The 16829-nt window shown below is 32.0% G+C and overlaps 2 protein-coding genes and 1 non-coding gene across 4 annotated transcripts; 2 read left to right on the top strand and 1 right to left on the bottom strand.

Moving 5' to 3' along the window:
• Positions 1 to 335: 335 nt before the first annotated feature.
• On the bottom strand, positions 336 to 5637 carry LOC105344220 (large ribosomal subunit protein mL44). Its single transcript, XM_011451918.4, has 10 exons — positions 5487 to 5637; positions 5220 to 5337; positions 4053 to 4139; positions 3584 to 3678; positions 3299 to 3374; positions 2907 to 2991; positions 2701 to 2772; positions 2318 to 2466; positions 1907 to 1989; positions 336 to 608 (listed from the first exon to the last, which is right to left on the bottom strand). Exons 1-10 carry the CDS (start codon positions 5572 to 5574, stop codon positions 397 to 399), a joined length of 1065 nt encoding a protein of 354 aa, XP_011450220.2. The 5' UTR covers positions 5575 to 5637; the 3' UTR covers positions 336 to 396.
• A 109-nt stretch (positions 5638 to 5746) lies between these two features.
• LOC105344219 (uncharacterized) lies at positions 5747 to 9326 on the top strand. The gene is made up of 3 exons (XR_010712101.1): positions 5747 to 5871; positions 7777 to 7888; positions 9034 to 9326. It is a non-coding gene; the product is annotated as an uncharacterized protein (transcript).
• A 2437-nt stretch (positions 9327 to 11763) lies between these two features.
• Positions 11764 to 16613, top strand: LOC105344249 (DNA repair protein RAD51 homolog 4). 2 transcript variants are annotated; one of them, XM_034480028.2, is made up of 9 exons: positions 11764 to 11942; positions 12427 to 12545; positions 12761 to 12842; positions 13080 to 13205; positions 13360 to 13461; positions 13839 to 13929; positions 14624 to 14694; positions 15519 to 15626; positions 15987 to 16613. In XM_034480028.2, exons 1-9 carry the CDS (start codon positions 11799 to 11801, stop codon positions 16044 to 16046), a joined length of 903 nt encoding a protein of 300 aa, XP_034335919.1. In that variant the 5' UTR covers positions 11764 to 11798; the 3' UTR covers positions 16047 to 16613. The 2 variants fall into 2 exon arrangements, with proteins under 2 accessions (XP_034335919.1, XP_034335918.1); XM_034480027.2 differs by having other exon boundaries at positions 11767 to 11942; positions 15519 to 15662; positions 15987 to 16532.
• The last annotated feature ends 216 nt before the right edge of the window (positions 16614 to 16829 follow it).

The following is a 16829-nucleotide window of genomic DNA, read 5'->3' as shown; positions in this document are numbered from 1 at the left end:
AAATCACGAACATGTAACTTCTCTCGATAAAAACTACAAAGGTTTACAGGAATCAAATTTTGCATTGGGTTTACAGGAATATGACTGCTGTATGGTTTAATTTAAGGAATCAAATACCTTAGCCATGTTTTACAGGAATTACATGACTGGATTTTCTATGGTTTACAGGAATCACATGACTTGTCTGGGGAATATAGGAACTGCATGACCAGTCTTATGTTTACACCATACACATGATATTTCTCCAGTCTAAATTACATCATCTGTTTTTAGCCAAACAAATCTGAACATGAAGTTACATCCAAGGTTGTTGCATCTAAAATAATCAGACTGAAAAAAAGGTATTATTTTATTGATTAAATTGAGTGAGAGTACAATCAAATGATCTTTATCCTGTCATTTAGTTGCTCTCTGAGCACTGGTGTCTGACTGGGAGTAAAGTTTCAATAACAGGTCCGCACTGGGATTTTTCTTTTCTAGATCCAATGATTTGAGTGGTACTTTCGAGCTAGATAGAAATGGCGGTCGACTGTCGTCTGATTTCATCAGGTTTTTTAGGGCTTCCTTTGCAGCTTGCTTTTCAGCTATTGTAAGCGTCTCACCTGGGGCTGAAATACAACAATACATCTCATTTATTCCATAGACCCCTTCACGATAACTGCGGTACTGCTCTCTTGCAGGGCAAATTGATATACTTTGCCGAAATTTTAGTAGCTAGGTAATTAAATGACGTAAATGAATCAATTGACGTTACATCATATTTCACCAAATTATGTCATTTTGCCCTGCAAAAGAGTAGTACCGCAGATACTGTGAAGGGGTTAATTTCACAGCAAAATTTGCCTTGCATGAGTTTCACTCCACATGAATTTCTTGCAAAATTTTCTCATGAATTTCATATTTTTACATCTACCAAGTATTTTCTCCTCTATCTAATACAAAAACAGATTGTGATTCATGGCTCTATAGAAACTGACAGGACTGAAGTCTACAGAATCCAGCTCTAACCAGTTTATTGATCAGTCTAAACCTTTAACAACTGGAGAAAAATCATGGACTGCATGAAATAATCATGATGATGTAAGACACAATATAATACATAAGAAGAATCGGCTCTTTATTCTATCTATTAACTGATACTATCATACTGTTATACTCTTACATTAACAATTATTTAGTTACTTTTACTAACTCTTTACAATCAATTCATTAAATTGTTAAAAGACAGATGTAAAAATAAAAATAAACTTTGATGATTCATGCAGGTATAAAGGTAGCGATCATTGCAGAAAAAATGAACATAACCAGCATTAAGTGAATTCCCTTTTCACATGAAATTCACAAGAGAAATTCACAAAGAATCCATGTAAGGCACAATTGCCCATCTACTGTAGATTCCTAATTAAATGCAGAGATTAATATCCCCGTAAAAATTGTGAGAATTCCATTGTACATCTTGCGGATTTTAAAATATCACTTTCATTTTGCGGACAGATGTAAGCTAAATGAAACTATGATAAATATTCAGTGTTGGCAATTTTATATTCTCATGATTTGATGCAAAACGATTGTGGAATTAAGTACTCGTGTAAAATAATAAATCTACGGTATCAAAATGTATATCAAATTAACCAATCCTAAAGCTGTTTTCTAGGAATCATTCTACCTCATCCTAAATAAAACTAGTTTTATGCATAAATGTATGCACCCAGAATATACCATCAAACATCTTTAATAAACATTTATTTAAAGTTCTTTTTGCACTTTTTGTGGAGGAAGATGTTACAATTCTTAAGCTTTCCAAAATTAAATAAGTTAATATTTTAAAAAACAAATAAATATTTCGCACCTCTGTTTGAATTTAACCAAAAAAAAACCCTACAAGAATGTGGTTAAGTAGACTTACATCTCCCAATTAGTTCCTTATCACTGTAGATTCCAACATGATAAAGGGACATAATGGAGGAACATCCAGTCTGCCACAGAAGTCTACAAAACGACAACACTTATCTATTTCATGCCCAACATTTCCTGGGGTATACAACCATCAGTAAAAAAATTATGATACAAAGGTTTTAAAATTGTAATTGTAAAAGTTCTTTAGTTGTAATCATTACATATACCTATCAGTTACAGGTAAATTCCATTTTAGAGAGGTAGCTTAAGTACAAGTACCGTAAAGTTTTAAATTTGTGGGTAAAGATTCAAAATTTCTTTTTCCCTATCCATCCTTTTACATGTATGTGTACTTCTTAATGACAACCCCCCCCCCCCTCTCAATACGGTATAAGATTTTATTTTGTACGGCATACAGTACCTGGATTCTGGGCTTGCCATTCCTCTGGACTGAAGGACAGCACTGAGCAATCCCATGGGGTTATCTAACTTCCACATCTCGTTGATGTCCTTCCCCACAAGACGTGGGACCAGAAAGTCCACTACGAACGCCCCAGCCCTCTCCTCCGTCTGTTTTAAGAAACAAAATTAGTCAAATGTTTTTAAAAAATACAAATAAATGTACATCATTTATTGCAAAAATTTCCACATTTACAGAAACAGTGAAGTCTTGCACTTGCCTCAAAATGGTAACAATTATTCTTGGATTTGTTTTTTTTTGGGTTTTTTTTGCAAATGATTTTTTTAAATATTCAATATCTTCTAACATTTCTTGATGAAGAGCAACAGCCAAGTGATACATACCTGGCTTTTTGCTACAGCAGCTACAACAGCCATAAATGTGTCAACCATTTCCTCATCTGTTGGAGGATAATGCTGGAAGTCAAGAACAATTTTCTTAGTAAAGAACAATGGTTTTCTAGAGAGAGCGAAAGTCTGTATCAAACTACATGGGTTGCTGTACAATGAAAGTGCAGACATTTAAAAATTTGCAGACATGTAATGAATACCTTCGACTGGATCAAGTCCCTCACTCCTATTAACTTTCCAACACTGGCTAATATTTCTGTTGTCATTAGATATTCACAAATGGCACTGCAATTAAAGTCATGTACATTTTGGATAGGAACTGATTTTTTTATCCAACAATTAGTTTTCTATACATATCAATTCATAATCTTAAAGAGTGATAAAGAAGAACACAAAAACATTTAGTAATGATACAATGAATTATAAAAGATGATATTAGATCAGATCAATTAAATTAACTTTGTTGTAGCTTATCAAAATAGACAATGATACTAGTTTTTTTCTCTCCAAATTTCTTGACAATTTCACTTTATGCAAAATTCAATCATTCACATGTATATTTAGTAAAAAAAAAAATGAAACAGACTCTTACCATATTCCTTCCTCAAACATGTAAGGAAAATTAAATCTTAGGTATGCCTTCAAATATTTTTGAATAAGTTGTTTTCCTGCAATAAAAAGAAATAAAAGTAAAAAATATTAATCATATGAACATGTACAGGGAGTTTTATTGCAGGTAGGAAACCAACCAACAACAATTCATATTGATAAATAAAATCATATACATGAATTAAACATAAAGAAGTATAAAATAATTTTGGTGGATAAATAATGGATAGAATAATTTGAGTAATTACAGGTATTCCTCGAGTCATACCTTCTATTGATAGCTCTTCATTGCAAGATGTATCAGGAATTTGTGTTTTCACACCAACCTTTTTTCTTTCCTCTATTTCCATTTCAATATATGATCTACAAACAAAGTAATTTTAATAACTATCTTCACCTCTAACTAAGAACCCATGGTTATAACTTAAAGAAGATTGATACATGTTTTTATATGTCCAATTATCTTCACAAATTAAAACTTACACTACAAAAGCGATCAATATTTGTCATATTAAAAAAACAAGACTAAATACTTACTTGACACTTCCTGACATGAATGATTACTTGTATCTAAACTCTTAAGTTATTTTCAATTGTTATACCAGTTAGATCATACAGAATTTGTACAGAAGCTTCAAATTTTGATAGAAAGACTTTTCAAAACTAAAAGCAAGTCACAATGACTCACTTGTATTTGAAATACATGGGTACTAAATATGTAGATCCCCATTCATTACCTAGAAATGAAAGCCTCTCTCAGGATGTCAACATCAAAATCTTCCCCAAGTCTCTTTCCAAATGCAAAAAGCTCAGCATCATAATTCCTGAAATGAAATTTTTATGTTTAAAAATTCTGTTCATAAAAATGCTCTTCATAAAATGAAAAATATAAGGCTTGAATAAAAGGTCATTCAAAAGAATGAACATCATTCATTCTGAACAATTACCATGGAATTAATATTAATGCATTTTCTGAGTTCTATCAACCACCAAGGAATATAAAAAGGGCCAAAAAGCCTCAAACTTTGTTTTGCTTAGTCTTAGACAGCTTTCATCATCCATACATTCTAAACATGAGTCTAATTTTTCAGAAATAATAGTTTTTAAAAAATGCCCAAAGTTGAATCAGTATACATGTTTAGACAGTCAGAAACCAATTATATATGTTCGTCATCATATTCGCCATTGTTCTTTTTCATTAAAAAAGGTTAATCATACAATTAAGGCATGTTTCCTTAACCTACAAGAAAGAATGGCAAAAAATCAGTTAAGATAAGTCTTATCTTCTTATATGATTAATTTTTTTTTGGTCATAGTATTCACTGTTTTCCTTAGAAAGAATAATCTTACCGTGACCAGGCTACGCTCAGGTCACAGTAAGAATTCGTCCCATATACTTGCAATGTAGCAGCCGCGAAGCGGATCAGCTTTGCGTCGATTTTAAGTCTGTAAAAAATAATCTGCAGGGGAAAAACAAATTTTTATACATTACAAACCTTTTTGAACATGCATATGTAGTTTAGTCCACAAAATATCTATCTAATGAGACATACCAACGCATTTTGTTAAAATACTCGTTTGAATTTGCCTGCCATTTTGTCGAAAATCGCACTCAGAATGTCTCAGATTTTATCATGAACATGACAACCATTAACAGGGAATTTTCAAACGTGATGTTAAAAGTGGAAGTGAATTCGTTGCAAAAATGTGGAAATATGGGATTATAAAACATTGTAGGTATTTGAGACCAATCATATGAAAATTTAGGCGAGATACAGCACGATTTAATTTTTTTAATTTGCTACGAAGTGAGTGTATGGGACGAAATCTATCGTTAAACCAGGTCCGTAGGACATCTGTCATTTTAACGATAGAACATTCTATATCTTTGTTTTCCTAATTACCAGCAGCCAAAAGCTGATGGATGCCTCTTGGGTTCTGGTCCAACCTTTGTTCTTCTTTCTACTTGTTCTTTTAAATAAGGCGGTAGTGATTTGGAATTCCGTAAGTAACGACATTGCACTGTAAGTAAACAAACGAAAATTCTGAAATTCAGGTAGAAAATCTATAAAAAAAATCAACTACAGTTGAGTTGCGTTTTTTAAATATTTTGAAGAGTTGGTTTGCTTTCATTTATCTTATCATATTAACTTCTAAATATGACTACATACTGTCGTTGTTGTGTTTTGAGAACGCCAAAACTGTGCGTCTTGCAATAACATTGGTTCGCGAAAGGTGCCTCAGCAAGGGCGCAGCCATTTTTTTTGTAATACAGTCACTATTAAACCGTACGTAGAATTGTTCAATATATTTCTTTTTCTTGTCTTTCTCCACTTTAGATTTTATCTATAGATATATTTTTAACCTGTAAACTTTATAAAATTAAGAATTTTCACATTTGTTTACGTTTACATTACTTGGAACTTTGACATTACGAATAGATTGTAAACGAGTTCACAAATTTTTACTTTCACCTTTGATCAAGAACATGCAACTAACAAGGGTGCTGCAGTATTTCAAAAAGAGACCTAAATGGCCTGGGTTAATGACGTCAGGGTATCTATACTTTTTCATATATTTATAAGCTGTGTCGATCAATGATGGACATGCTTGTAATTGAGAAGAAGAAATGTTAAAAGCCAGTATTGAATTGTTCGTTATAAGATATGATAAATCACATACACAAATAAAAAATGTTGTTAACGTCTATGTGAAGAAATGTTAAAAGCCAGTATTGAATTGTTCGTTATAAGATCTATATATTCTTATATGATAAATCATATACACAAATAAAAAATGTTGTTAACGTACATGTGCAAATATGGTATACTTTATATGAATAATAGTATGGTTAGGATATGAGGTATTTTTAAATATGATTTGTGTTGTGTTCATCACAAGTCAAAATTTTGGTCTTGCCATTCATGCAACCTAGGTACTGATATCAGATTGCCGGAATGTGTTTGATGACCAATAGACCCCTTCACGGTAACTACAGTATCGCTCTTGCATGGCAAAATGACATAATTTGGTGAAACATGACATAACATCAATTGTTTCAATTACGTCATTTAATTATCTACCTACTAAAACTTCGGCAAAGAATACCAATTTGCCCTGCAAGAGAGCAGTACCGTAGTTCCTGTGAAGATGTCTATATTTTAAGATGCAAGTTTCCTGACTACAGACAGGGATGCTGACTACAGACAGGGAAGTCTATGTTTGTAACTGGGTGACAAAACAGCTGCAGAACTGTAGCTCTATAGGAAATATGGGTTGATAGACCATAGAGTTACAGATCCATCTATACAAGAACTGTATATTTATTCACTTTATTGCGCACCAAATGTCACATAGGGTTTTGGACTTATTCACCTAATTAAGGGATGGATTCTGTGAAAATTTTCATACAAAAAATTCCTGAGACATTTTACTTTTAATGCCATTTCTATCATCACTATAGCCCTATTAAGTGAAGTGGTGTTTACAGGTAAAAATTGTGAGTCTTGATCCCGACATGAATTTAAACTAATTCACTTTCCAAGGTCTGTTAGCATTTGAGGCAAGTAAAGGAGTGAGTTGTAGTAAAATCTCTCAGGAATTTTTTGGTATGAAAGTATTTACAGAAGATATTCCGAAATTAGTTTTACAAGTCCAAAACTGTGCACAACTTTTTGTGCACATAGATACACAGTTTTTTGTATGAATGGAACTGTAGCTCAATGCTATATGTCAACCTAAATTCCCCATAGAGCTACAATTCTGCAGCAATCATAAAAAATAATAGTTTAAGAAATATTTTATTCAGAAATATACTGTACAGAGAATATAAATGAATATGAATCGTTCTGCAGGCAAAAAAAAGCCCATATTAGTTCTCTCCAGTCTCCATTTAAGATAAAAAATAAAAACTGAACAATTCCAGATTGGAATAAAATAATTAGATATGCTAGATTTAGTCCTAAATATGTATTTAAAATGGGATGGGAGAAATAATGACAGACCAGACCTGGATTCAAACTTGGACCCTCTGAATCTCTAGTCAGGTGTCCTACCAACTGAGCTATCTGCCAAACTAGGACAGTCTGTAGATTGGCAAGTAATCACGATGGTTTTAATTTCACAATGTTCGCGATTCATCATTTTCTCGCAAAATTAAACCCATCGTGAATACTACGATTAGTTTCGAAAAACGTTTTAATGCCTATATTCTGATCAATTGATTTTCTAGCAGTGTGAAATTAAAATCATCGCGATTGGTACTTAATTAGAAATCGTGAAATTTTAACACTGTGGAATTAAAACGACTTACAGTACATATATTGTGTAGAGTGTATGATTTTTTTTTGGAAGACACTTGCTGTATAATATTCTAATATAACCATAGGGAGAGACTGAAGTAAATATGAGTGTTTTCTAAAATATTAAGTGTTTAATTTTAGTATATATATTTTTTATTAGCAAACATCGATATCTGCCAGTCATTACTTCAAAACAGAAAGCTAAAGCTGTCAAGTCATTTATCAGAGAGGAATCCAATGTGAAAATTTTACAAAATCCATACATTACAGAGGTAGGTGTTTTCATTGGTTATCTTTTCTGCTTTTCCAGAGAGACATTTATGTACAGTATGTTTCATTTTAGTTTTTCATCTTATAAATTAGAATGAATCTGTACAGGAATATTGTTTGCATGTACATGTACCTGTGCAGTGTAAATACTCATGTACCTGTATTTGTTAATTCATCATTTACCCAGGATTAACCTTTTGTTTAAGGTCAAGACAGATTCCTGATACGGTAGCAAATGTCCCAATTAAGAAAAAAAAGTATTTAAAATCAAAACTTAGTCAAAGTAATTAATAATTCCACATTACCTGGTATTCAAGAAATTTTGAGAAATAAATATGTGGTAATCAAGAAAAATGATATTGCAGTTTTTTTTTCATGATAGTTTAAAAATTTTATTTTCTTCATGCTGCAAAAATGTTCACTGCAGTATTAATTTTGCATTATATAATTAAACCAAAATTTTAAGAAGGTGAATACATGTAGCAAAGGACTATGTGCGGTTTTATGCATTTTTTGGCCCCAAAATCAAAGTTTTAGAAAGAGCTTTAAAAATAAGGTGAAAGATAGTTAAAATCATATTGGAAATAAAGGTGTAAAAGGTTATCACCACAGTGACGTCATAATGTAGAAATGACGTCATGAAGATTGCATTATTTTGATAAATTGATGTTTTGTAGCAAAATATGGGTGTTTTCCGATGGTTTTTCGACTAGGAAACATCGAGCGCAGGCTTGCTCAAGTACCATATTTTAGCATAATGTGTATAACTATCTGAAGAAAAAATGTTTAAATCGCACTTGAGGAGACCTGCGCTCTTTACTTCCGAATGCAAAATATAGAGCAAAAATGAGAATATTTTAATTTGTTCGCAAATTTGTGGGAAATAGGTCATTTAGGTGACGTCATAAATAAATAGTGAATGAGCAATGATGACTAAAATCAAGATTAAAGTTATAGGCATCCTCCATACAATGATTTGTGAAGATTTTATTTTTATATGATACTATTTAAAAATTGGTTTAAATCGGGGGCAGATATTTGACCAAACTGCACAAAGTCCTTTGACAGACACAGGGACTAAGTAATATGTTATTAAACTGGGGTTCTCAAATTTACTACGTACTTAATCAGGCTGAATTCATTGTAGGAGGAAGAACATGGTGCCATGAAAGCATTAGGAAAACCTCAGGCCAAGTTTGAAGCTATAAAGGAGGCCAAAAAACAAAAGGCATGGCCTACTGATGTATCTATGAAGAAATACTTAGAACATTTAAATGTTACGAAAAGTTGGGAGTAGACATTAATTTTCACTCTAAGTAAATGTACATATCTTTTTTATATTCATATACTTGTATAACTGAAAATGATTGTAATTTTTTGTGTTTGAAAATGTGTTTGTGTTCAATTTTATTCAATGTAATAAAATTTGATCAAAATCTGTTTGAAATCTTTTATTTGAATCCAATGCCACACCTCAACTGCTGTTGTGTGTAAAAAGAAAATGTCACTCAATCCTTATTGAGAAAAAAATACTTGTACATACAAGTGTCAATGTAATTATGTATACACAAGTTACACCTGATAGAATAATAGGGTTCTCTTTTAGCCTGGAAATTTTAAAAAATTACTTTAAGCAGTCAGATATATAAATAGCAATGTTATTTATGTCTCTGATGTAGTGTATGGTACGAAAGCCCATTGAGCTCATTTTCGTAGGTAAAAAAATTATTTTTTTCGCGAAAAAACGCGAAACTTTCGCGATTAAACGCGTAAGTTTAGCAAATAAACGCGTTACTTTCGCGAATAAACGCGAAACTTTCGCGATATAACGCGTAACTTTCGAGAATAAACGCGAAACTTTCGCGATATAACGCGTTAGTTTCGCGAATAAACGCGAAACTTTCGCGATATAACGCGTAACTTTCGCGATATAACGCGTTAGTTTCGCGAAAAAAACCGCGAAAAAACGCGAAACTTTCGCGAATAAACGCGAAACTTTCGCGATTAAACGCGAAACTTAAATATAAATATTGTTATTTCATAGAAGAAACCCTATGAAGAATAATTACTGAAAACAAATATATTAATTTAAATAAAACAAAATAATATTATATAAAGATGTAAATGAATTAGATTTAACCTTATACAAATTAACATAAATTCAAACGTAGGAAATCTTTAAAATCTTAGTACTGATTTTCAAAGAACATATAATGCATCGCGCTTCTCACATTCTAATGGGCGCTGTATTATTGAAAATGAGGCAGCAACATATTTTAATTATAACAATTTTAATTCGAATTAAACGTTTCATTAGGTATCATTTTAGAATTTAAAGGATATCATTGTTTAAAAGGTTATAATATATATTCTATCGCTGCAACATAACTTAACGTCTAGTTTTATATCAGAGAGATAAGTCAAGCTGTGAATTGAAATTTTCAAGCTTTTGTTCAAATCTAGATGACGTAAATTCGTCCTCCAAATTTATCACATATTTCATTTAAAAATTAATACTAAGATTTAAAAGATTTGTGGCGGTTAAATTTATATCAATTTTATAAGAAAAAGATCATCAATGAATGCCTGTTCGAACACAGGGTCGGCGAACAACTGAAAATCGTAATATGATGCTCAAACTTATTATCTACTTTGGACATATAACATATAAAAATGTAATGATAAAGTTTTATCAGATTTATTCATATCTATATGCAAAAAAGATAATTTTGTCTTCAGAAATCAACGTAACACGGATATTATAATGATAATGAATAATAAGTATTTTATTATATTAAAACTTAAAATGTGTTTGTTTTCTATCGTTTTTCTTCATATGTGTTCTGTATGAAATGACAATATTTATATAATAGTTTCGCGTTAATTCGCGAAACTTACGCGTTTATTCGCGAAACTAACGCGTTTATTCGCGAAAGTTTCGCGTTATATCGCGAAAATTACGCGTTATATCGCGAAAGTTTCGCGTTTATTAGCGAATGTTACGCATTTATTCGCGAAAGTTTCGCGTTTATTCGCGAAAGTTACGCGTTTATTCACGAAAGTTTCGCGTTATATCGCGAAAGTTTCGCGTTTATTTGCAAAACTAACGCGTTATATCGCGAAAGTTTCGCGTTTATTCGCGAAAAAAATATTTTTTTTTACCTACGAAAATGAGCTCAATGGGCTTTCGTAGTATGGCAGATAAACTTCACAAAAAGAACTATTTAATAAAAATATTGTTTTACAGTCTTTAAACTATCCAGGTTTATGTGCAATAAACTATAGTTTACAGAGTGAAAACTATAGTAATTTAGTAAGCAACATTAATCTACATTTCACATCTGTAAAACATAGTTAATTTGATAGCAAATCTGATAAATATAATTTTATGGTTTGAGAAACAAAGATTAACAACATCTTTTAACTATAGTTGACGAATGTAAAATTATACTTTGCAGATGTAAATTTAACAGTGTTTAATCTATATATTTAGCAGCAAAATCCATTACTTACGTTAACCACAAACTATAGTTTACAACATTTTAGTTTGTTTTTACAAATCAAATATACAGTAAACAAATCTTTAAATATAGTTTATTTGTCAATAATCTTTATTTACAATGTAAACTGTGAAACTGTTCAGCTCAGTTTTGTATAGAAGATAGGACACTATATATTCACAAACATCTGTATTCAGTAATTATCTTATGAAAATTTACATAAGCTAACTAGTCCAATAAAATCACAGTATTTTCATGTTCAAAACTTTTTTACGGATCAAATTTTGAAGAAAAAATTCAATAATAAGAATGTTGGAGAAAAATTCAAAATTCAAAGTAAGCATTTTTTTCGGAATTATTTATTCCCTTCGAGAACGACAAACTATAATTTGGCGCCAAAAACAAAACTGTCATGTCAGCCGTTCGTCCGAATTTGTGTCCACAATTATCAGAGGATGTTGTCTCGAAACTTAGATCTGCTGGTGTTAAAACTGTTGTTGACCTAATAAAAACAGATTTGGAAGGTCTCGCTCTTGAAACTTCTTTACCATATAAGGTTAGTTATACACTAATGTGTCAAAAGTATATCAATTTTTTTCTCCTATTTTATCATAAAATTCCAAACCCAACATCTCTAGTCTTGCATCTCCTTCTCAATCAGCAAGTCTGATCTTTGTCCTTGAGGATTTGACAGTTGTGTACCTACTCAGGTGCTATCAACAATTAATTTACCTGTTTACAATTCCGAGGCAAGTATAAACTATTGGCATCAATTGATAAAAACAGATGAAAGGGAACTTATATGTAATCCATGATTCCTCTGACTCTAACCCCTGCTTTTATATTGTGACATGTGGAGGGGCCATGTCATTGTCACAATATAAAATCGGACGTAAGAGTCAGAGGAATCTCGGATTAACTGATCTGCAGCATTTGACCCGAGCTCCTCTCTTTAAATTAATAATTACTACCAATATAGTGTGTTGGAGAATTGTATGATATGAAACATTATCTTCAATATTTTAAAATCTTATCTTCAGGACCTTGTCATCATCAGAAGACTTTTATTGGCTCAGTTTTCTACATTCCCTGTGAATTGTTCAGATTTCTACCTGACAACGATTGCATCATCATCAATAATACCAACACCAGCTGAAAAGTAAAATTTAATGTTTCAATTATTTATGTAATATTTCTCAATAACAACTATAAACACTATAAATAAAATTAGTGATGGAAATAAATGATATTATTTTCAATGATGAAATGAGAAATATATTTTTTCCTAATCATATGAAAAACTTTTATTGTGTATTAGCCACATCATGTTGATGCAACGAATAAAAGGATACCGTTTGTAAAAATATGTTTTAGACTGAACGAGTTACTGGATGGGGGACTGTATACATCAGAAGTCACAGAGATTGCTGGGGAAATTTCTTCAGGTAAAACACAGGTAAGAATTTAACCCAGGATGCAGCCTAAACTTGTCATATCCTTGGAACCAATATTTGAGATACAGAAATTTTTCTGTAATATGTGTTTCATATATGTATTATGATATCAAAACATTCTTTATATATTGAAGTGCATATTTTATGATTATTCATTTTATGCCTTCATCGTACTTATAGGACAATAAGAATTTCTGTAGTAAAATTCACATCATCATATTTTCTTTTCTGACAATTAGTTTTGCCTGAGCCTGTGTGTGTCGGTGGTTATGAAGGCTAGGCAGAATGTAGTGTTCATAGATACATGTGGGGGGTTCTCGGCGGACAGACTCGCAGAAATAGCAGAATCTCTCTATGGAGAGGAAGTAAGTAATCAATTATACAGTATACATGTAAGTAAGAAGTCCTGAAATTTGACCTTACAACCCCTTTGTTCCATAAATGGACATTCCGACAATAATGCTTCCAGTTCTATCAATTCCAAGTTATATTTATGATTTTTTTTTTGTGCTTTCATAGCATTTAGAACACATTCTTCAATCAGTGAAGGTGATAGAAGCTTTTGACATTTTTCATCTAATGACAGCATTACAAACAATCAAGGATAAAATGGTCAAAAAGGTATTGAACTGTTTTACATGTCTTTTTTAATTTTTAATTTTTATATTGCAAGGTGTTTACAAAGAATAAGATGGATCCAATCCGATATGATAATGACATAAGCTTTTGCAGAACATCATCTTTATAGTATGAAGACTCAAATACTCTGCCATGCGCGGATCTAGAGGGGGGTCGGGGGGGTCCCGACCCCCCCTGGAAAATGAAAATTTATTAAATTTACATAGTAAAATTATCGCGAAAATATGCCTCGGACCCCCCCTGGCAAACACAATTATCCTTCGGACCCCCCCTGGAAAAATTTTCTGGATCCGCGCATGCTCTGCTATATGAAAACTTAATTAATTGCTTAGTCCCTGTACATGCAATTATTTTTACAGGTGGATCCTTTTTATGATACTCTCAAACTACTTGTGGTGGACAGTATCACAGCAGTTATCTACCCTTCCCTTGGTGGACAACAAATGGATGGTAAATCTGCGAATCATTCAAACCTGTCTCAAACTACTGTGGAATCATTTAAATTCGTGGGTGGCAATTTTCATGGATTGTGGAATTTTTGCTTATTTGTGGGGATCTAGTTTCGTGGATGTGTCGGTTTTCAGTTTCAGTAACAAAGATAACTCTTTCTAAATTTGCTTTTGTTGAGAGTGTAAATTCGTGGGGGAGGGCTACCCACAAATACCACGAAAATTGAGCCAAAACGAATTCTAATGATTCCACAGTATTTCAATAATTTAATTTTTGATGGTACACTAATGTAACTGTCAACTTGATTGGCAAGAGCAAGTAAAATAGCTACATGCATCTTGTTATTTAGAAATGCTCTATCTGCTATACTCAGCAACTTTTAAATATATAAACAGAATCTGTAAGCTGTGTGTTGATTTACTTGCTTTCTATAAAAACTCTTGATTCTTACATTTTTAATAACTTTTAAATAAAAAAAAAAAAAAAGCTCTTAAAGTGCGTTTGTCAATCCCTGCAAAATTTAACTGTCTTTAATATTGCACACTAATGGTTAAAGAGAAGTAAAAGCTGAAATGGATATACCAGGCATATCCTTGGAAAACACTTTCTATTATTTGTACCGGGTATTTATTCTTTTGTGACAGCATAAACACTTACCGGTATCTATAACATGTACATATATATCTTGTTGTAGGTCATGGATTGATGGTCCAGCTGTCCCTCAAACTTAGACATCTGGCTGCAGACTTCAGCCTGTGTGTGCTGGTTGGTCTTTTTTTTTTACCTTTTTTGGACACATACATGTACATGCCAATTTTCACTGTTTTAAAAACAGCAGGTACTTATTCTATTTAGTAATGTACGGTACATGGAATTGCAATGTACAAACATACTATTAAAATAGAATTAAAATTTTAAACACTGGTTATTTTGAATAGAAGTTTCTTGTTTAAAAATTAACCTATAACTACTGGGTGTTTTTTTAACTGGGTTTTTCAACGGAAAAATCTGTTTAATATTGAAATGGTGAAAATAACAGGCGGGCGGCTACCAGAAGGGTACTCTTATTGTTCGGATAACTTCTCCTACAGTTTTTAATATAGGAAGTTGCTCTTTTGCAGATCAATGGTACATATATCAGAGGTATGCATATTGCTAGGATTTTGATTTCTGAGAATTAATGAAAAAAATACAAGCTGTTGAACTTAGTCAATTTTGGCAAAATATTGCATATGGGGCACCTGTATTGTATGGATAACTCCTCCTACAGGTTTCAAGATAGGAAGTTCTTGTTTTGCAAGATCAAATTTACATATATCAGAGATGTCATTGTGCACATTACTTGGATTTTGAGTTTTGATAATTTATGGAAAAAAATACCAGCTGTTGAACTTGGTCATTTTCTCGCAGAATATTGCAAATTGGTACTCCATTTCTCTGGATATGGTAGGTATCGTTTATCAATTCAGGGTGGACATGGATTGTGGATACAGTTCACATAAAAGAAAAACCCTGTTTGCTGTTACACTGGCAGCTTTCCACTTGTTTAATTATTATCTAAAAATAACTACTTAATTTCTTACTTTCAGGTTGTTAACAATGTGATAGGAGATGGCAAAGTCAGTCTGGGGAAGACCTGGTCACATGTTCCCCATTGTCGTCTGCTTATTTCTCATCCTAAGGATCAAGAATCCAATGTTAGAGAACTTGTGTTGATAAAAAGCTCAAGGCTGGTAAACAAAAAAAAAATTTGCATTTATTTGCAGGAATGCTTAAATTTTTTGAATATAAATATTTTTATGGATATAATATATGACCCTCCAACAAGAATGATAACTTTCACGAGTTAAATTCATATTGATTTTAATATTGATATTGTATAAAAAAAAAAAAGGCGAATTTTCTGTTTAAAACAAAATAAATTTGCAATAGGTACATGTATTCAAAGTTTCAATTATACATTGTAATTGAGATTTCATTTTGAAAATCATCACCACAATTTAAAGTACCAGTAATTACAAAGTGATGAAGAAATCTCAATTTTTATTTTTGCACAGGCAACAGGTGGCAAGACCAAGATTGGAATAACAGAGAAGGGGATTGAAGATTGGACGTGATATATCTTTAATGGAAACAACCAGAGGTACTGAGACTACATCCTCTAATTGATGGCTCCAGTAGTATCATAGAAGCTGGCCCTTCCTTCTGGCGAGAGAAGAAAATTCACAAGAAATCAAGGAGAACCACAAACATTACAACTTCAAGGGAAATTTTGCATGAGTAAAGGAAGTGAATTCCTTTACCATATCAACTGCTCAAGTTATGTTCATGGTATATATTTGCTCATGGCCAGTGGCAAACCTCAAGAACCAGGAGTTGCTTGAAATTGTGTTCATTCATTAGGTTGGATCCCATTGGTCTTAAACTATGGAAACCTGCATGCTTGCAGCCTATACCATAATTAAACCAAATTCTTCAGATTTTTCCATCTTTGTGGTTCAATAGAAGCCAATAAAGTGTAAAAAATGAAATTTCTGTATATCCAAAGAATTTCTAAATAAAATCAGTAAATGCACATGTACATGTATTTGAATTAATTTTTAACAGTTTCATCATTCTTAATGTAAAGGAAGAAATAGATAACTAACCAAGGAATACATGTACAATGTACTTTCAAGTTCACCATTGGAAACAAATAATAGTGGGCTTAATCATTGAACTTCACTCTGTTTAATGAGTAATGCTATTCACTTCTCTCATGAAAGATATTGCTAAAATAACATTTGCATAAAAATTATACAACCTTCTCTCGTAAACAATTCATCTTTCTCTCTGGAACATCATGAACATGCATAATGCATCTTTATGTTTGCATATTTGTGGTCACAAGCTGCAAGACT

The sequence above is a fragment of the Magallana gigas genome, chromosome 3, assembly GCF_963853765.1.
Source record: "Magallana gigas chromosome 3, xbMagGiga1.1, whole genome shotgun sequence".
Classification (NCBI taxonomy): Eukaryota; Metazoa; Mollusca; class Bivalvia; order Ostreida; family Ostreidae; genus Magallana; species Magallana gigas.
The sequence above is the reverse complement of the archived record's forward strand: the minus strand, read 5'-3'. Positions and strand labels throughout refer to the sequence as shown.